The sequence below is a fragment of the Lissotriton helveticus genome, chromosome 1_2 (genome assembly GCF_964261635.1).
Source record: "Lissotriton helveticus chromosome 1_2, aLisHel1.1, whole genome shotgun sequence".
Taxonomy (NCBI): domain Eukaryota; kingdom Metazoa; phylum Chordata; class Amphibia; order Caudata; family Salamandridae; genus Lissotriton; species Lissotriton helveticus.
In genome coordinates, this window is record NC_136058.1 from 231,365,138 (window position 1) to 231,387,077 (window position 21,940).

Consider the following 21,940-nt stretch of genomic DNA (forward strand, 5'->3'; position numbering starts at 1 on the left):
AGTACAGTCCCTTTGCAAGGCTCTAATCTTCGGCAGAGGGATAGGTGTAGGAAGGCATTGGAACAGGTAGAGTATTTTGGGTAATATAGACATTTTGATCGCGTTCAATCTTCCCAGCCAAGAGGGGATAAGAGGCTTCCACCGTTGTAGATCAGTGAGGATGGATTTGTGACATTCCGCCCAATTGAGCGCCGACCAGTCTCCCAAAGAGGGAGTCAGGGAGAGGCCGAGGTATCGGATATGTTGGTCCGTCCACCGGTAGGGGCACAGCGCTTCCAGGGGAGGGACATCGGCTTGAGGGATCGTGAGGTTAAGCACCCACGACTTATCGTGATTAATTTTCAAGCCAGAGGCGCCTTCGAAGGAGCAAAGCACCTCACGAAGCGCCGGCAAGGACTGTCGCAGTTCCGTTAGAGTGAGGATGAGGTCGTCCGCGTATAACGCCACCTTATGAGTTTGCCCCCCCATCTGAACGCCGCATATGTCTGGGTTACGCCTGATCAAGTCCGCCAGCGGTTCAATCGCCAGGGCGAACAGCAATGGCGAAAGAGGGCAGCCCTGCCTTGTCCCTCTGCCAATGGCGAACGGTTCTGTCAACCTCCCATTCACCCTGACCCTCGCCCGCGGCGCCCCGTAAGGTGCCATGATCCTGGCAATCATCCTTGGGCCGAGCCCCATCCTACAGAGGACCGCTTGGAGAAACCCCCAGTCCACGCGATCAAACGCTTTCTCAGCGTCTAACGACAGGAGGCACGCCGGAATGTGCCAGTGATGCACCTTCCCCACCAAATGTGCCAGTCTCCGCACATTATCTGCCCCTTGACGGCCCCGGATGAAGCCCACTTGGTCAGGGTCAACCAGGTCCGGCATGTGGGGATCAAGTCTCTTAGCCAGCACCTTCGTGTAAATTTTAAAATCAGTATTAAGCAGCGCAATCGGGCGGTATGATGAGCAAAGCGCCGGATCTTTCCCAGGCTTAGGGACTAGAGCTATTTCCGCCATTCCCATGTCCGGAGAGGGACCCTGGCCACCATCGAAGGAAGCAAAGAGTCTGAGAAGATAAGGACCTAGCTGTTCCCGAAATAGGCGGTAAAAGGAAAGCGGTAAGCCGTCAGGGCCCGGTGTCTTTCCCAAATTCAGATCCTTGATGGCCTCAGTCACCTCGGCAAGCGAGAGTGGCTCCTCTAACCTTTCCGCCGCCTCGGAATGCAAGCGCGTCCCGCCATACTGCTCCAGAACCTCCTCCGGCGGGGTAGCGCCCGGCGGAGCCGCCGTGTACAAGGAGGCGTAATAGTCTCGGAACGCCTTCATTTTAGCCTCCATCGCCGTTGCCTGAGACCCGTCTGGGAGCTTCACGTTCGCTATGTGGGATCTGGCCGCCTTGATCCTCAGCCGTCTCGCCAAAAGCTTCCCCACTTTGTCCCCACCGTCAAAATGCATGCGCTTTAGTGCCAAGAGAGATTTCTCCGCCCGATTCGCCCGTAGCATGCGCAATTGCCCCCTCAGATTCGCTTGGTGTCTCCGCGTCTTCAGAGTGGATTCCTCTTGATTCTGCGCCTCTGCCCCCCGCAAATCCGTTATCAGGCCCTCCTCTACAGCCCTCCGTTCACGCGCTCTCGCAATCTCGAGGGAGGTGATGTGACCCCGAATTGTAGCCTTGAAGGCGTCCCACACCACCGGGAACGGCGTTTCCGGCAAATCGTTGAACTCAAAGTAGGAGGTAATGGCCGTGCGGATGTCGTCAACCGACGCTGTATCTCTGAGGAGGTGTGGGGGCAAATGCCACTTCCGTTCCCTAGGGGGACCACTCCGTAGATCTCTAAGGAGCAACTCCACATGCGCATGGTCCGAGATGGATATGTCTGACATTTCCACATCGACCACATCACAAAGCAGGTCATGCGAAACGAACAGATGATCGATGCGGGAATAAGAGCAGTGAGCACTAGAATAAAAAGAATAGTCCCTTTTGTCGGGGGAGAAGTAGCGCCATACGTCGAAGAGACCCAAATCGCCTATCTGTTTGCGTAGCGCCGAGGACATCGCCCCTGCCCCATGAAAGGAGCTCGCACTCCGGTCCATCGTAGGGCACCAGACCAGGTTAAGGTCGCCCCCCAGAACAATCGAGGGCCCACCCAGAAGGACGTGAGCACGCAAAAGATCCCGAAGGAAGCGATCTTGTGCCAGGTTGGGCGCATACACATTGCACAATGTAAGACGGCGGGAGCCCACCTCGACCGATACCTTGAGGAAGCGACCGTCACCACCCCGGAAGAGCTTGTCAGAACCCCGCCTGATGCCAGCTTTGCACAAAACTGCTACCCCTGCCGTTTTCGTATCTGCTGTAGCCCAGAATTGGAGGGGGCATCTAGGGTGCGCCATGCGCTTCGTATCTGCCTGAAGAAGGTGGGTCTCCTGTATGAAAATGATGTCCGGGTCATGTTGCAGGAAGTAATGCCAGAGCTGTTGGCGCTTATTAGGTGAATTAAGGCCTTTGACATTGAGTGATAAAATCTTAAGGGGTCTGGCTATATCACTCGCCATCGTGGGGGTCCCTAAGGTTAGAACGCAAAGTTACGCGCGGCAGAGCACCCACCAGCTCAGAGCCCCACCCAAAGGGCCCGCCTCTGCTCCCCGCACCATCCCCCACCCCCAGCCCTCCATAGTGGACAGAAAAAGGAGGGAAAGATAGAAAAAAGAGAAAAAAGAAAGTCAAATGAGAAAGCCAAACTTTCAGCAGCCTGAAGGGCTGACGGCCTAGGCCGTAAAGACGTGGCCAACTGGGCCAAAGTACACTGTCTCCAGAGTAGGGCATCCTACACCCACGGGTTCGAATGTCCATCGGGATGTCACTCCCCAGGAGACAGTCTCGGTGGGACATAACTGGCCGGGAACACTAGAAGGTATGGAGCCCCCACCTTCCTAGGCCCAGCACAAGGGGATCAGGAGTCCAAGCAACTTCCTTCCCGCCCCACAACTATCCCCCCACCCTCCGGAGGGGTATAAGAGAACAGTACCTCAAGTAGAGCGACACATGTGTGCTGTCCATCTCACGGTGTGGAGGACCGTCCCGTAGGGGAGCGGTCTGCACGGTCGATCTCCGCATCCTCCAGCGCTCTAATGTGGGCGATGACCTCCTGCCTGGCCTGGCTAGTCGTTGGCGCGTCAACAGGCGTCGCACGCTGTCTCCTCGGCACCGTGGTCCAGTCCGGGGTAAGCGGTGCCCTCTTGCTTGGAGGATGTCTGGAGGGGCTCCCCGGAGGAGAGCCTGCAATGTTGAGGAGTCGCGCCGCCTCATCGTAGGATCGCAAGGATTTACGCTTACCCTCCCATTGAAAAATAAGTGCAAAGGGATGGCCCCATTAGTACGGGATGTTCAGGGACCGCAGTTTCTCCGTTACTGGGCGGAAAGCGCGTCGCCGCTTCAGGGTGTTAGGCGCTAAATCCTGGAAGAGCTGAATTTTGTGGCCCTTGTACTGCAGGTCCGGCTTGTCTCGAGCGCGCTTCCAAATCTCCTCTTTTTCCACAAAGAAGGGCACCCGTGTGATGATATCCGGGAGAAGCCCCGATCTCCCCGCAGGCGCCGCTACTCGATGAGCCCGGTCTAGCGTGGGAGGCGACACATCCTCGTCGCCCCGCACCTCGTGGAGGAGTTGTGCCACAAAGTCCATTACGTCCTCCCCTTCTTCTCCGAGCGGCACGCCGCGGATGCGGAGGTTGTTCCGTCTTCCCCGATTCTCCAAGTCCTCCTGCTTGATTTGGAGTTCAATGTTCTGTTGTTCCAGGGCTGTTAAGCGCTGCCATAGATGTTCCTGGTCCTCGGTGCGCGTGTCCGCGGTTCTCTCCAGGCTGTCCACACGGTCCCCCAGTTCCGTGACTTCTTTCCGAAGCTCCGTGACACATGAGTGGACCTCCGACCTCAGGGATCCGATCTCAGTCTTAAGGTCGGTCATGAAGGCGGCCATGAACGCTTGCGTGACCGGGGGGGAATCCGCCATCTCTGCGGGTGGGCCACCACTGGCCGCCGGCGCTCCCACTTTGCCCCACATGGCCGTCACCGGGTTCCCCTTGGGGGTCGGCGCTGGTTCCGCCTTGCTGTTCCTGTTCGTGCGCGTCATCCTCCGCGTGGTCCACAGGGTGTCGCCTAGGCCGCGTCAGGTCCCTCGCCCGATGTAGGCCGCCTGGGTGGAAGCACAGAGGGGGGGTGGTGGGAAGCACCGGCGCGAAGACACAGCGCACTCAGGGGGTCCGGGCCCCGTAACGTCACTCCCCCCAGCAACGAGCTCCCAGTACACACCCCACGCAGCAGAGCAGGCAGTCCAGGGATCTCTAGGCCACGGTGCCTCCATTCCCAATGCGCGGCCAGCCAGGCCAATGAGCAGATCCGCTCGTCCCCAGCGGGGGCCACTAGTTCCCTAGAGTGGGGGGGGTCAGCACCAGAGAGTGCCACTCACCATAGTCCCAGGCCTGCACTCACCCCCAAGGAGGAGCCGCTGTGAAATCGCGCCGTCACGGCGTTTCCCCGCAGGCTGTATCTCGTCCGCTCTCCAAAGTGCCCCAGGGGCACCGTCCACATCAGATCGCCGCTCCGATCCTCCCCGCTGTTTCCCGCGGCGGTTCCGCAGGGCCGTTCTCTCTCCGCAGCCCGCCGGGGAGGTGAGGCTAGCAGTGCCTCCGATCCTCACTGGGGCCAGATACCGGGTCTTGCCGCCTCTCAGCTCCACCCCGGAGCGTGGGAAACGGGGCGCTCCGGACCCAGAAGCCGCTCAGGGGCCCCCGCCCAGTCACCCCGCCACACCGCTGCGGCAACAGGTAAGGGCGCCGCAAGTCTCCCGTGTGGGATGGGCGGGGGTCGCTCTAGCCAGTGATCGCCCCAGGCCGCCTCCTCCGAGGTCTCAAGATGGCGGATGGACCGGGCGGCCCCTCTCGTAGCGAGCCGGCCGCTCGTTTCCGCCGTTTATCAGCCGGAGCACGGAGGCTTCGAGTCCGGACGCGTTGCCCAGCGGGTCAGGGGCACTAGGGAGGTGTGTGGCGGGTCTGGACTCCTGAATCCCGCGTAAATAGCCAATGATGGGCCCAACGGCGATGGGAGCTCCGCAGTCACGCGTCTGCTCACATCGCCGGCCAAGCCACGCCCCCGGTGCTAGTGACTTTTAATATGGGAGTTACTGTTGGTTGCTTTTGTTGTTGATAACAAAAGACTCACCTTAGCTCTCTTGCTGGGGGACCTTTTGATTCCCTCTGTCCACCTCCTACCTTCTTCCTCACACATTCTTCCCCCCCAGGGCCTATGCTGCACCAGGAGTCCCTAATGGTGGCCCCAATGTTGTTTGCTTGCGCCTGTTTCTGTTGCCTGTGCCACAAATGGTCATGTCAAAGCAAACACAAGGAGATGATGGACGGAGCGCTAAAACTTTTCAGACTCCAAACCCCTGTCTCAGCTCTGGGTTGAATCCATCATCGTTCTTTAACTCACTTTGTGACTCCAGTTCAGACCCAGCTATATGCAATTCAGTCCTGACCCTGTGCCTCATGGGAACACGAAAAAATACGAGTTAATGCAGGGCTAGAGGGATGTTTAACGACCAAGCCTAAGTATTATCCCCCAAAGGAATCAACAAACAACAACAAACTTAGGGGTCTAAATTAAGGATTCAACCGTAGTCCTCTACTCTTCAAAACCTTGTCAATAGTACAGAGGTATGAATACAATATGCTAACAAACCAGATCACCAGATGTGAAGAACCAGTAACGTGAGTCCCCCCTGGTGTAGGATTCCCATCAACGGCTTTTTGATGATCAATATTATCATTTGGTAGTCCTAATCGGGTATTGTGTCTCTAGATCATTGAGACCGGCATACCCCGAAAACCAGATAAGGGGTAGCGACCCACAATCACTTGGTACTACCACATGTTGTTGATGTGGTGGGAAGTGCAGTGTAAAAATATAATAAGTGGTGATTTAAAAAAGGATAGGGAGCTCAACCCAGAAAACTTTAATAATTGTTTGCCCCTTCCTTGCTTCCTTCCCTTCCTGACTCAGTCACGGCCCGGGACACCGACGGACAGAGCGGGGTCTCACATATCCTGAGCCAGGTCCAGGAAGAGGTGAGGTCCACTCCCCGGACACACTGGTACATATTCAACCAGGTGCCGAAGAGAGGAGTTGAAACAGCTGAAGGAAAATTGTATCCTTTGCTGGTTTTTTCACTTGTGTGTTTTTTTCATATTTTTTTCACACCTTATTCACGACTGATGCAGTAGTATTGGTATAGAACAGAGATCCTGACGAAAGCCGAAGGACTAATCCCTGAGTGGCTGAAACATGTTGGTCTCCTCGCAGCTATTTGTTTGTACTGCGATGACGATATTACACTGTTCTTGTTTTTAGCAAGGAAGGGGCAAACAATTATTAAAGTTTTCTGGGTTGAGCTCCCTATCCTTTTTTAAATCACCACTTATTATATTTTTACACTGCACTTCCCACCACATCAACAACATGTGGTAGTACCAAGTGATTGTGGGTCGCTACCCCTTATCTGGTTTTCGGGGTATGCCGGTCTCAATGATCTAGAGACACAATACCCGATTAGGACTACCAAATGATAATATTGATCATCAAAAAGCCGTTGATGGGAATCCTACACCAAGGGGGACTCACGTTACTGGTTCTTCACATCTGGTGATCTGGTTTGTTAGCATATTGTATTCATACCTCTGTACTATTGACAAGGTTTTGAAGAGTAGAGGACTACGGTTGAATCCTTAATTTAGGCCTCATGGGAACACTCCAGCCCGAACTGCCAGACAGGTCTTCCCTGGACCGAAAACAAGCATTCTGGGACAGGTTTTGGGGTAACACCCCTCATCAGCCAGGCCAGCTTGAATCCAGTGGCAAGGTGAGCAAGGAACCCATGTCTGAGCATACCCTGCCAACTTAGGGCAAACAAAGCAAACACAAGGAGCTGAGGGACGGAGCGCTGACATTTTTCAGACGCTCATCCCCTGTCACAGATCTGGGTTGAATTCATCATTGTCTTTAGCAATTGGTCAGGTCTGCAGGTTTTAAAGTCAAGCAGGGGTCTGGTCATTCCCCCCCGTAATTCCAGTTGCTCCTGCTGCCCCCGTGTGATGACCAGTAGACTTGGTGGTCATGGGTGAAGCAATGTGGGGCACTCCGAGCTCCACAAGCAGCACCCAGACTATCTAGGCTGCCTCTGTGGATCTTTCCGGGTGCACACACTCAGTGGCAACACTCTAAGGCTGCAACGCTCGCTCGACCTCTCACAGTCCCCAACCCAAAGCCCAATCTTGTGCCCAAAAGAACCCTTCAACACCAGGAGGCCAGGGCTACCAGGTATCACCCACCAGGTCCGGCGAATCCGGGCCAAATTCTCACGCTGGCTGGAGCTGCGGACTTCGTATTCGGCGATGACCACTCTGTCCACCCACCTCTGCTGCCTCTCTGTCACTGCCCTCGGCCGTCGGTCCACCGTGGGGGATCCCTGCGACAGAAAAAGGCAGCCTCCCGGCAGCAATCAGGTGAAGAGAGCAGAGAGCAACAGGCGGCTGCAGCTCCTCATCCGCTGGCGTCCAAGGTACGTGTTCTCACGAGAGTGCCAGTCCACTCAGCAAGTCTCTTAAGCTAGTCATCCTAGCGCACATTTGACAAGCTGAAAATGAGGGCTAGGGTCTCTGCAGTGCGAGATGAGTGAGTCCAGTCGATGTAGATTGTTCTTCAAAGGGTTAAAAGTTAAAGTTATGTAGACTGGTAGTCTACAGATAAAATTAACCAGGGTTCAATCAAAATTGGTGGACCTAAATTCAAAAACGAAATTTGGACGAGGGAGCTCTTTTTTCTCGTTATTTACATCAGGTCTATGTTTTTTTAAAATTTGTTTTCAAATATTGTTTGTGAGTTTTAAAGGATTAGAATATAATGATACCTAGAATGTTGATTTATTCTCTGAATTCCACGAGACCAGTTTCAGGGATCTCCACAGATCCAAAATATGAAAAGTATAAAAAATTATGATAGAAAATTGATTTTTTCCCGTTTTACATTCAGGTATGTGAACTAACATGGTGTCCCTAGAATCAAAGCTCTCTGATTGGCTAGCCAAAACATCAAGATAAATGTTCCAGACGCAATTACTCATACCCGAAGTCCTGTAAAAAGAAAAAAAGGGCACATAAAGGAGCAGGGTAAGTGCACCCACACCTCTCAGATTCATTAGAGGGTCCCAAAGGTACATCCCACCACAGTGAAGCCTAGGGCTTTAAGTGGTCCGGGTCTCACCGGCGCTGAGCACCAGCGTTTTTTTTAAAGGTGACCTTGAAACGGGTCCTTAACGGGCTCTGATTTGAGTCCTGGCATAGGTGGTTCGTTTTTTTCCGGACTGCAGTGACATTAGGCACATCGAGGGTGCGTGCTCACACTGCTCACTTCTCCCTAGTGGAGAAGTTATGGCATGCCGTCATGCCAGGTGAGCGATGTAGGGGAAAGGAAATCCTTTAAAGAGAGTTATTTCTCTCTGGATTTCCCTTCTCTTTCTGAAACTCAGGCTCAGCAACACTGTTGTGGTGTCACCAGGACTTTAAGTGGAAGCTTTTTCAATATTATATCAACAAGCCAATAGTTCTGACTTGTTGTAGGTATGATGTTACTTGTTGTATCAGATATCTGGATGCAATGATAAAAACAACAAAATACAAGTCAGGCGGCACATTATGCTAAGCACAGATTTGTAGCTTATGTGTTTTGAAGCCACGCCCTTAATTACATTGGCCACGCCCCTTTGAGAGACCCCCAGTTTTTTCATCCCACTTAAAGCCCTGGTGAAGGCATTAACAAAAACAATCCTGATGTTGCAGCAGGACTCACACCTCCTGAACCCAGCTACCTTAATGGACATGTTGATCTTTTCTTATGTTCACATACCCTCAACAAATGGCCTAGGACCTGCAATGGAGGCCCAGCAGAGACCCAAGAAGCTTGTCACACGTTCACAGTCCATGGCCATGAAGCTTGGAGATTCATCAACCCTAAAGAATTTCATTAAAAACAAAAAATGCGTGGCCAAAGAGGAAAATCTATGCCAGTCGTGAGTTGGACAATTTTGCTTCCCTTCTGCATGTAGGAGAGAAACATAGGGAGTGGGGGAGGGGTTGTACTCCCACGGTGTGTTGGGTGCAGAGCATGGCTTTTATCCAAGCCATGCAACCAGCTACGAGTGGGGGACAGTCAAAGGCCAGACACAGAGAGTTTAACCACCCATGGTGGGGTGAATGTTGAATGTACATATGAGCATGAAAAAATATCTCTGAAAAACCAAGGTATAAGTGAAGATATGGTTAGCTTTGATTGTAATACCTATACCTTGGTTTGGAAAAACACTTATGAAATGCACTCAAATAAATACAGTTAAAGTGCAATTACACTACATTCTTTATCATCTCTCTTTCATAGTGTTAAGGATAATGTGGTATGTCACATCTTCTGCATTTACATCATTTTTAAGTGCATCTCATATCAAGAGTGAAGTCATGAGTATTCCGTTGGCTGTGCGACTCATAGGTGCATGACTGTTGTGTGAGATACCGATTGTGGAGGCAATCATAACTTGCGAATTTAAGTTATTTTTTTTTAAATTAGCTTTTTTTCTACTGTGAAAGGTAGCAATATTATAAACTAAAACCTTTACAGATCAGATTTTAAGGTTACCAGAAATTGTATGAATATATGTAGAAAATATAGAAAGCCATGTTGTTGGTTTAAATATTTTAAATAGTTGAATTGAATTGAATTGAATTGAAAGGTTTTATACAGCGCAACTTTGCCCGTGGGCGTCAAGGCGCTAGTGATGGTACTAGCTGTGCAAGACAGAAAGGAAAGGCGAAGTTACGGCTAGGTCTCCCTGAAAAAACAGGTCTTTAGAGCTTTACGAAAGAGGGAGTGGGACGACTGTTCCTTAACATCAGCCGGGAGGGTGTTCCAGATCTTGGGTGCTAGGAAGCGGAAGGCCCTCCCGCCCCATCTTGCTTTGAAGGTTTTGGGAATCACCAGGAGATTTTTGTTGGCAGATCGAAGGACCCTACCAAGAATATAAGGGGTTAGCAAGGCTTTGAGATCTTCTGATCCGCCGGCATGCAAGGCACGGTGGGTGAGACACAGAACCTTGAACTCTATCCTGGCCTGTATAGGAAGCCAGTGAAGATCCCTCCTAATGGAGGTTGCTGATGAAAGTCTGGGGGCATCGACGACAAACGGCGCAGCTGCGTTTTGAACCATTTGAAGGCGCTGTACCTGTTGTTTGTTGATACCCAGGTACAGTGCATTACAATAGCCTAACCTTGAGGAGATTAGTGCTATCGTAACAGTTTTCCGGGCCTAAGGGGAAAGATAGTGTACCAGCTTCCTCAGGATTCTAACAGCTCCACAACAGGTGGAAATCGTCCTGCTGACCTGTTTGTTAAAAGAGAGTTTATTGTCGAAGATGACACCAAGATTTCGAGCGGACTGGGAGGGCGTGGGACAGACCCCAAGTACAGAGGGCCACCAGTCCGTTGACCAGATCTCCTCCTTGCCTCCGAAGACCAAGACCTCCGTTTTTTCTCCGTTTAATTTGAGAAAATTCCTGATCATCCAGCCAGCAACTGCTTCCATGCAGTGTCTGAAATTCTGGGCTGTGATGTCGGTGGATTGTGAAAGGGAGACCATAATCTGGGTATCATCGGCATAGGACAGGACTTCCAGCCCGAAGGATCTTACAAGTCTGGCAAGCGGTGTCACATAAATGTTATAGTGCGTGGGGCTCAGGGAAGACCCCTGAGGAACCCCACACTGCACCGGTTTTGCTGGCGAAAGGAAGTCGCCCAGTTTGACCCTTTGTGCACGGTCCTCCAAGAAAGATTTCAATAGGCTATGCGACGGCCCATTCACTCCTATCTCCTTAAGGCGTTTGACTAGAATAGAAGGAGATAGGGTATCAAACGCGGCTGTAAGGTCGAGCAGGACCAGCAGGGTAGCCTGGCATTTGTCGACCCTAGCACGGATGTTATTGGTGACAACAGTGAGAGCGGACTCGGTGCTATGAGCCCTGCGAACGCCGTGTTGGGAGGGGTCAAGAAGACTGGCGTTCTCCAGAAAGACACTCAGATGGTTGTTAAGGTGGGCCTCTAACATTTTTGCGGGGGCAGGAAGTAGCGAAATAGGCCGGAAGTTCTTTAAGATACCGGGATCCAGTGAGGCCTTTTTGAGAAGAGGCTTAAACGTGGCCATTTTCCAGGAGGTGGGGAAAACACCTTCCAGGATTGCCAGATTGATTACTTCAAGCAAAGAAGGAAGAAGAACATCTCTGCACTCCTTAAGAATCTTCAGGGGGCAGGGATCCAGGGGGGAACCTGACTTCAGCTTATCCAAATGCAGATTGCGCTGTTCTAGCATGAGCTGGGGGAAACTGTTAAAATTGCTATGAGATGATTGAACCGAATCCTCTTCCACAGAACGTGGGACAGAGGTAACTGAAAGTTCTGGTTCCCGATTGAGAGCTTCTAGATCTGAATAGATATCAGTTATCTTTACATGAAAGAAAGTGGATATCTGGTCACAGAGCTCCTGAGATGCAACAGTGGGATCTGGCATTGCAGGGCTGATAGGGAATCAACGATATTAAACAGTTCCCTGGCTGAACTAAGGGAAGTAGTCACCTTAGAGAAATGAAGTTTCTTTTCCACAAGCACCGCAGTTTTATATTCTTTAAGTAGGATCTTATGTTTTTGCTTTTCATCTGGATCTAAATGGAGTCTCCAGGCTCTCTCCTGTCTTCTACATCCCTGCCTAAGAGACCTGAGGGTATCAGAATACCAGGGCGCCGAAAGGCGTTTCCTGGCAGAGTAGTGCTGCTTGGCAGGAGCCAATATATCTACTGCCTTAAGGATGGAATTGTGCAAATCCAGCGCGGCACTATCTGTGTTCCTTACAGATGACGGGCGGTGATTAGACAGAAGAGGAGCTAATGAGTCACTGGTTATCCCTTTAAAGTTTCTTTTAAGTTCCCACTTACTAGAATCTGCCAAGGGGAGGGTAGAGTCTGAGTATGTAAAAACCAAGGGGATGGCCATATGATCTGACCAGGAAATCAGGAGAGGGATCCCAGTCTGCACCCTCGAGTTGTTAGTGAAGACCCCATCCAGAGTGTGCCCGGCTATATGGGTGCGGCCATCTACTCTTTGAGTCAGGCCGCATGAGGCTAGTAGATCCAGCAGAAGGGCAGTATCGGTGGAATTGTCCTTCTCCAGATGGAAATTAAAGTCCCCAATGACGGTGAGATTGGGTCTGTCAATGTAGGGCTCCAGGACCTTATTAAGTTTATGACAGAAAGCTGACCTAAGACCGGGAGGTCTGTATATCAGGATCCCGGAGAAGGTAGTAGTGGGGAGGGAGTTGAGGGCAAAGAAAAGGGCCTGATAGGAATCACTCGATGAGGACAAAAGCTCAATTTGACATCTGACTGTGGTTTTATGTAGTTTTGCAATCCCCCCTCCCTTTCGCCCCTCTCTGTCCATTCTTGATAGCGAGTAACCCTCCGGAATAGCGTTCAAAAGGTCAGGTCCGGAGTGGTCGGCGGCCCTGGTCTCCGTTATGAATGCACAGAGAGGCTTTCTCTCAGAGATGAAATCCCTAAAGGCAAGGTGATTTTTAATAAGTGATCTAGCATTAATGAGAAACCCTTTTTCTGTGATCACCCAGGGGGGTTTCATATGGACCGATCTTGGGTATTTATGACGGGAGGCCCAATTCCCAGTACATTGACAGGCAGAGGCTTCCAACGCCCGCTCGGGCGAGAGGGTATAATGACAGGGTTTGCACACAGGTTTAAAAGAAATCAAAGTCTGTAAGGAATATACAAGTCTACCTACACAATGGGTTCAAACTGAATCGGCCTGCTCGGCTCCCGGCGCCTCCTTGGCGCGGACGGGCGCAGACGAGCAGGACTCTGGCATGACTCCGGCGTCTGACCGGCGCGTCCGCTGATCGCGTTTGCTGCGCGAAGGTAACACCGTCCCCTTTTATAATCAGCTAGAGCGCGTCAGAGCGCTATAACACACCCAATATGGCCGCTGTCAAACTTCGCTTCCCCGGGACCGAGCTCTCAGCGTCTATACTCAGCTGAGAGTGGCCCAGGCAGCGATAAAATAGGGAAGGTCCTCTAACACGGTAAAATGCTTTTTAAATAAAGCTGAAGTGACACAAAGTTAAACAAAATAAAAACGCTTTTTGAGTCAAGCTAAATGAGGAGTGACACAGAGTTTAAAATGCTAAAAAGAAAAGCAATAGAGGAGAACCTCCCGGCTTCCGCCTCAGGAGGGTGAGAGTAGCGCAGCTAAGTCGAGCGCCGGGCTCAGGATGCCCCTTTTATAATCAGCTAGAGCGCGTCAGAGCGCTAGAACACACCCTATATGGCCGCTGTCAAACTTCGCTTCCCCGGGACCGAGCTCTCAGCATCTATACTCAGCTGAGAGTGGCCCAGGCAGCGATAAAATAGGGAAGGTCCTCTAACACGGCAAATAGACAGCAATTGCAGCCTGCTTTTGGAAACGAAGGAGCCACCTCTGTGCACGGTAATGTAAATAATGCAGTACTTTATACACTACTCAGTCACGCTTGAAACATCATTTTGCATTCTGTAACCTGTACCACCATTTTACAATCACAATACTGAACTTTTTCAGGGATGATCTTGGTAAGATGACTTACACCACTATGTGCATCAAGGAATGCCTTCGCCTCTATCCACCAATACCTGGCATCTTGCGAAGTCTCACCAAACCAGTGAAATTTTTTGATGGGCGGACATTGCCAGAAGGTATGAATTTTACTTCAAGTAAAAAACAGTATAAGAATTCAAATGTTCTTTCTCATAGAAACATGATAGAGCCATCCTATTTCAATACAAGAAGGAGGATCAGTTAAGATGAAAACCTACTGAACATCACCCAATTCCTAGCTGTCAATGAAATGCACTATTTCGAGATTCCACCTATTTCCAAAAACTGTACAAGCCCAAAGTCCGATGTGCTTCATCTACATACTTGACTCAATTTGAATTTCCTATAGGGCACACATTTTATATAGTGCTGTTTACAGAGTGTTTTTGTGGACCAGTTATATAAACGATATTATACTACACAACAAAGGCCAACAAACCAAACAGGCATTGTGCAGTGATGAAAGCGTGTTAGCAGAAATGGCCTCTGGGCTCCAGCTTTCTTTGAGTTTTGTGGTTTAAGGAGTGCTTGGTGTGCGCCTCCCCTGGGTAGGTTTGACGGCTCGCCAGGGAGCAATGGCTCACAGTTTGGGAACCACTGGTTTAAGCTAAAGAGGGCCTGCCACTCCTAGCCATGATCTGCCACATGATAGGGTGGCATCAGAGGAGAAATATAGCCTTACTGCTTGTTCATCAGGTCCAGTTCTTCCTCATTTACTGTTTCATCACTTGGAGAAACCTAATATCTACTCATTGGCGAGGTCAGGAAAGGTGTTAGCTGTGTACCTTTAATATGCACACTTTCTTTCTCAAGTAACTCAAATTAGTGGAACTAATTTATAAATTACATGGTTTAAACTAGATCATTAATGTGAGAAATTGGGTTGTTGGTTGAGTGGGGTAGTACTCCACTCAAACAACAGCCACAATCCTCCTTCTGGTGAAATACAAAAAATCACTAAATGAACCTGTGCTTAACTCTCTGGTAGCTTCGCAGAAAAGCAGTCAGGCTTAACTTAGAGGGAATATGTAAGTATTTATGCAGCACTTAAAATGTAGTGAAAACATAACACAAGAAACATCCCACACCAAGTTAGAACAAAAGACTACATTTGAATAAACTGACACCAAAACAAACAAAATCCAATCAGTAAAGCCAGAGTTATACATTTTTAAAGTTTAAAGTGAAAAATAGTGCCTAAAAGATCAAAGCGCCAACCCAAGAAACCTAGTCGTGTGAGACCGGGGTCAAGTTGAAAGTTGTATTCCCACACAATGGAGCACGGTTTGGATACATAGGATGGGACCCGGTCTCCACTTATCTTTGGACTTAGAAGATTTATTAAAGAAAAATGTTTGAGAAGGTAAAGTTCAGCGGGTAAAGGCTAATGTTCGAATAGCAGGTGTCATTATTCGGGAGCTGCTGGACTAAGTTACTGTGAAGATTTCTACGTTCAGACCTAGGACTTGATTTACATCTTGGCAGAATTGGTCCCGCCATTGTTTTCTCATTTGATTCCCCACCTGCCTACTAGGCGGTCTGCTCGCTCTATTTAGATGCTTGTGGGACACTGAACGAAAGACTGTTGGAGTGCAGTCGTTTACTCCAGATTTGTTCACTGCGGCGATGGCCGCATAGGCAAAATTGGCTGTTTGAGGTAGTAAAGCCACTGTGTCTGCCAGGCCAATCACGATGTCCCTCCCGGTGACATAAATGTAGCAGGGAATCCTCCACACATGAGTTGGCGGATTGGAACAGATAGAAGGCTGAAACTTACCTCTCTGTTTCGCACTTCCTTTTCCATCATGGCGCAGATTGTACAAATCCTGCCTTTGCTGCTGCTACTTGATCACAACGCAAATCAATCGCGTCATCGCCGAATCAAAGGTAAGCTTCTTTTTTTTACTTGTTACCGTTTGACTTGCTGTTTACATTTGATCTGGACTTGTGCATGTTGAAATCTCCTTTCCAAACAATAACATACCAATGTGTAATGCATATCTGTGTAATGTTGTTGTTTAAGACATTTAAAGAAAAACATCTGTTTAATTTTATTGTATTCTCCATTTTGTTGCAAGCTGCCATCATGATAATAGACACTTACACATAAATGGATATCATTCTAAAAATTAAAAACTGAGCTTACAGGTGTGTTCCCTTAATTTTCCTAACATATACTGCATTTGACAAGGTGAAATGTTTGTTTTAAAATAAACTAAAAAACAATATTAGTTTCAAACTCGAACCAATATTTCCCCTTGTAAGTGCATGTCCTGTATTTTATTAAATATTATTTATTACTTAAAGGTGCATTGTATTTGTGTTTATTTTCATCTCTTATCAAACACAAATAAACCCATCTGAATCAACACTGAAAGATAAAAATGACAAGGGGGCACGGCCAGGTGCTACAGCATGGCAGACGCATAGGTGCTGAGCTCTGTCCCGGTCAGGCAGAAATCCTGCAATTCTCCTTACAACGGAGCGGTGTTGTCCGATTATGGGGATATATTAAATTCCCTAAAGCTCCGCACCAGGTTTGAGGTGAAAAATCCAGGGACCCTGACTCGCAGGAGACTTAGAGCACCGGGCGGTGGCCCCAATGAGGCCGACAGACCTGTGGGCCCAGAGAGCGTGAAAGTGAAAGCGGCAGCCGAGGCAACACCTTCAGGACCGGTTCTGCGGAGGTCCGTACTGCAGCACACCGGTAGAATCTCTTTCTGAACTCACGTCTGGGCCTCGAGTAAAAGGACCAATGGAACTGGGGGCCTGGAGAGGGATAATGAGACCACAATGGCCTGGGCAACACATTTGGGACCTGCATTTCGTTGGACCGACACTTCTTGGCGAGAACGGGGCCCTTCCAGACCTCAAATCTGGCCCACGTTCAGCCGTGCCTGGAGTGCCGGGGCTGCAGCTGCTTTGAAGGCAGTTGGACGAATGGAGCTGGGTCCCTGGCCCTAGTTCTCAGTGACGCATCCTCGCTGTGTTGCAGGACTTAATGAGATCGGGGGTCTGAAAAGCCGATCTACGAATAGATTCTGGACCAACCCATGGATCACCTGGCATGAACCTGTAACCAGGCCAGGTGATCAAGATTCCCGACAGGACCGGGGAAACAGGGCACAGGAGTGGGGTGCTCCATGAAACAGGGCCCGTTGGCATGGCGGCAGAGGTCTGGAGCACCTGAAGCTGACGACTATCTGCCATTAACGCATGGGGCCGGCCACATGAGGAGGCGGTGGAGGAAAATGCTCCCAAGGAGAGGTCTTGCTGTTGAGAGCGGAATGAGAGGCAGGGCACTTCAACACTAGCATCATGCACAATAGGAGATGTGGCTGCACCCGAAGAACTAGGCCAAAAGACCTTGAGGGCCTTAGCTGAGCCTACCCAAGCCCGCTAGAAGTACTATTTTGTACTTGAGGACACTGATTACGGAAGAGAGTCGCTATCTTGGCCCAAACATAAAACAAAAATAAAATATCAGCATTTGTAAAGTGCACAGCTACCTCCAGAGAGGTGTCCCGGCGCTGGGGGCTGTCGGGAAAATTAAGCAAGCTGTTGCCCTGAGTCAGATGGTGCTGGGCTAACTTGCCGCTGGGAATCGAACCGTGAACCTCATGGTCCGGAGTCAGGCACCCTGGGCGCTGGGCCACACCTCTTCCACAGGACAATAACCTCCCTCTGAGACCATAACTCAACTAGATGTGAGGAGAGACTAAACAGCGAACTACAACAGGGGCCCCTGAAGTAGTGAGAGACCCTGGAGCTGCAAGGGTGGCCGGAGAAAAGGAGCTAACTTCAAGATAACGTGGGGGCCCCATCCTTGGCTCCCCCAGTAAGTTCAATCCCTCGAAGCGCTGGAAGACTTTAAACCATAGGCTGCTGGAGTTAATTGGGCCTTGCCAAAACAAAAGAGCAAAACTAGGGCAACTGCCCCGGGACGACCCCCAAGACTAGTGGTAGGCAAACTATTACATTTTAAGGACAGAGACTCCATACTACAGCAGTCCAGATCTCGATGGCCTTACATACCGGACAACAGTAATATACGGATTGTCCTGGACTTCACTGCACAAGTGGAAAATTGGTGTTTGTTTGATTGGGACCATTCACCTAGATGTATTTTTTTTTTAAATGTATTGTGGTGGGGGGTTTCAGTAGGGGCCTAGTTGTTTATTTGTACTACATTTTCTTCAACTTTTGAAATCAATTTGCAATATTTATTTAATTCACTATGTTGCCCAGTAGTCTGCCATTAGGCCTTTCAACCAGTAGGCCCAGAGCTACTCATGAGTGCATGAAACAACTATTGCTGTGGTGTCTGTTGAATTTCAACATCATTTAGGGCATGGATGGCATTAGATTGAAATACAACATGTGTTTTTTGGGGATATTACCCTTTTTTTATGTCTGTTAAATGCTTTTGTTGGATGTGTGTGGTTGTAACTTGCAAATATTTTTTAGCCCTGTGGATTTTTGTATTTGTATTGTTGCATTAAAGATGTGTTGTTTAGCATGCCTCCTGTATCTGGTCAGTGTGTGAGTGTGTTTGTAATAGTGGGCCATCATTTGCCTTGGATGTGCCGCAAACTTGTGGCCATGGGCATTTTGTAAAGTCTGCGTCCAACCATATAGGCCTGCTTGAGTTCATTGTTTTCCAGGCCTCCTGCTTGTTGTTGTTGTGTTGTGACCATATGGCTACTAGCTGTTTTGTGAAGGCAGTTAGTGTGCTTTTGCATAGGCCTGCATGTCTTTCCTTTGTTTGTCTTGGCTTATTGCTTCTTGTTGTGGTAGCCTGGCCATGTGGCTGGCGGCCATTTTGTGAAAGGCAGCCAGGGTGCTTATGCCAAAGGCCTGCATTGTGTGTCTTCCCTTTTTAGGCTTCTTGCTAGTTGTTGTGGCCTGGCCATGTGGCTGGTGGCCATTTTGTGAAGGCAGCCAGTGTTCTTCTGCCATGAGCCTGCATGCCTTCTGTGTGGTGGCCATGTCTTCTTCCTAGTTGTTGTTTTGCAAGCAATTTTTTTTCTTATTTTGTGCAGTGGAGACCAACATTACCCCATCCAAACTGCTGTGAGGGATGTGGCATGGATACCACCAACACAGATACCACCAACACCACCTCCAGCTGCCATATTTACATATGTACAGAGTCCCAGCAGCGACCTACATCCACCACAACCACCTCTGTAGAAGTAGGTACTTTAGAGAGTCAAGCATGATGCCCACCTACCAGTTCATCCAACATTGCAAGTGGCACCAGCAGCATCAGAAAAATTGACCTCCCCAGTTTGAGACTTCTTTTTGGTTAGCAGGAAGAAGGTGAACATTGCTATATGCTCCATTTGTGGAGTAGGTGTTAGTCGGGGTAAGCTTGGGACAAACTATGGAACCGGAGGCCAAACAACCCATCTGAGAAAACACCACTTGATCAAGTGAGAGGTGCACGATAGTGGCTAAAAAACTGTAAGTGTTGTTGGTGGAGGAGATGAAGAAGATCTGATAATGGTGGAAGGTGAACAAGAGGGAGACATTTTCTCTGGTACACAAAGCTGCCTTGTCCCAAGCAGTACAGTTGTACCGCCCATATCATTCAGCAACATCGCAATGGCACAAAAGTCAGGCTGAGACACCAATGCAATAGAGTGCAGCAACAGAAATATGCTCATTGAGCCTAACATCTGGTGTTAAGAAGTCACCTGCATCAGTGGCATCAGAAAAGAAAAAAATCTAGGCTACCATTCTCAGCATGTTTGGGTCGGAGGAGCAGTACAAATGCAACCACCCAACAGCACGTTTGTAAAACACGAAGCTGGTTAAAATCTTAGCGCTGCAGCTCCCCTTTTTTTCTTTTGTGGAAGGGGTGTGTTTTCTTGAATTTGTGGCAGCAATCTGCCCGAAATGGAAGGTTCCCAGCTGGTCCTATTTCGCCAGAGTTGCTGTTCTAGCACTACATCACAATATGCCGGAATTGCTTGGACAAGCTTTGCAGCAGAGTATTATTCACACTATCCACCTGACAACAGACATGTGGATGAGTTGCCAAGCCACTGTTTACATGTGCATCACTCCACACTGGATCTCTTGTGGGGGTTAGAGAAAAGATATCTGCAGGTGTTGACACTGGTGAGATTGTTATTGCCACTCAGAAACATGGAACCGTAGCCATGTTCACCATGGAGAAATCTCATACTGCTGCAAAATTTTGGAAGACTTTGACAACAAGGTCTTTGAATGGCTGTAACCAAGAGGGCTTAACATTGGTTTTGTTGCCACAGACAATGGCAGTAATATACTTAAGGCCATGGCCGATGGTGGCTATTTCAGGGTCCTGTGTTTGGCGCACTGCATTAACATCATTGTTCAAAACTTTCTGAAAAAAGAAGACTGAGTCAGCAACTTACTGACCACCTGGAGAAGACTCTGCACACATTTAAGCCATTCTTTTTAAGCCCGGAAGCAGCTAAGGATCATTCAATGTGATTATAGAATGACAGTTAAAGCACTCATTCAGGAGGGGCCAACACCTTGGAACACAACTTATTACATCCTTTAACATCTGTTTCAGCAGCACAGACCAATCAATGAATATGCTACTGCGAAAGGCATGATTATTGAGATAGACCAATGGGGCCAAGTGAAATGCCTGACAGAGATGCTGCTTCTTTTCGAGGTCTTCACACGTGAAGTCAGCAAGGAGGATTGTACTATGGGCCAAGCTATCCCATTATTGCACATACTATAGGGACAGCTGAAGGAGATGTCTGCAATGTATGCAGGTGTGGAGAGAAAAAAAGAAGCATATGAGTTGGTGGAGAGCTTAACCCTTCAGTTATCTGAAAATACAAGGGTGCAAAGAGGCATTGTGTCATACAACCATTACATTTGTGCCACAATTCTTGATCCACAGTACAAACCATTACTGCACACTTTCATTCCTTTTTGAAATGGGGATGTTGCCAGCTACAAAACTTGGATAGCTGTGCAAGACAGTCTGCTAGAAAAAGAACAGCTGGGAATTAGAGGCCTGCTCATCCAGGGCACAACAAGCACTGCTTGGCAGCCGTCAAGTTCAACTTCAGAGCCTGAGGTCAGTGCGGTTGGCTCACAGCAGCCAAAACCATGAAGAACAACATCAACAATAACAGGAGCATCAACCCCAAAATCAGCACAGGAATGGTTTCTACAGGCAGGGCTTAAGTCTAGTGCTGAGGCAAAGACAAAAGAGGCCGAGCAAAGCAGAGCACCCATGACCCCTGAGTGGAGGGTTCAGGCCTATCTGGATGACCCAACAGAGGTCTACTTTGATCAAAACCCATTGAAAAAGCACCAATGGCCAGTGCTCAGCAGGCTGGCGATAAACTATCTGGCTTCCCCCTAGCAAGTGTCTCTGCTGAGCATGTTTTCAGTGCTGCTGGTACCGTTCTGACAGTGAAAAAGACCAGTCCCTAGCCCCAAAGCGTGGACCGGTTAACCATGATAAAAATAAATCAGCACTTGATACCACCGGATTAAACTATACCTGAAATAGCACAGCAGGGAAATGATGACAGTGACTCTGGTCATGGAAGTAGTGTGTTAGGTGACCTACTTCTGGACGAACCACCAGAGTTTGAGGACAAGCTGTACTTCCCTGACAACTACTAGGCTGTTTCATTTTCCAGTTACTTTCTTTCTTTCTTTGACGCAAAAAAAAGAAGATATAGCTGAGGAACATTGTTTACTTTATTATTTGTGTGTGTTACTGTCTTTCTGGTTCACAACAATTCCATCCCTACTGTCTTACTCTTTTATTGCCGGATTGGAGTTGCAATTGTGTGCAGTCAGTGAAGAAGTAAGTCCACTCCTTACTAGCCCTTCAGCCATTTCCCTCAAGCCAAACATTGGATGGAGATTAGAAATGTGAAATGTGTGCCTGCCTCCAAACCTGGGCCAGACCATATATCTGTCCTTTCCGAGCCTAGAGGCATTGCCCCGGAAGAACAGGTAAATGATGGCATGCATTGCACTCAGAGTCATTCTTGTTTGTTGTGCATAATATCTACTATTCTACACACAAAAAAGTGACTCGGGCCAATCTTTCTCTTCTTGTTGTCAATAACAAAGTTGTACTACTGCAGGCCGATCCATTGCATTTTGAGTCAGGACGAATCTGGACTTACTCAGG

General features: G+C 49.1%; 1 protein-coding gene across 1 annotated transcript in view; it reads left to right on the forward strand.

Annotated features, from left to right (window-relative positions):
* The window catches only part of LOC144799978 (cytochrome P450 4B1-like), a 549,397-nt gene that overhangs the window by 358,631 nt on the left and 168,826 nt on the right, over positions 1-21,940 (forward strand). Inside the window, exon 9 of the mRNA XM_078671637.1 lies at positions 13,738-13,871. Coding sequence (XP_078527763.1) covers positions 13,738-13,871 — 134 coding nt within the window. The remainder of the gene's footprint in view (positions 1-13,737; positions 13,872-21,940) is intronic.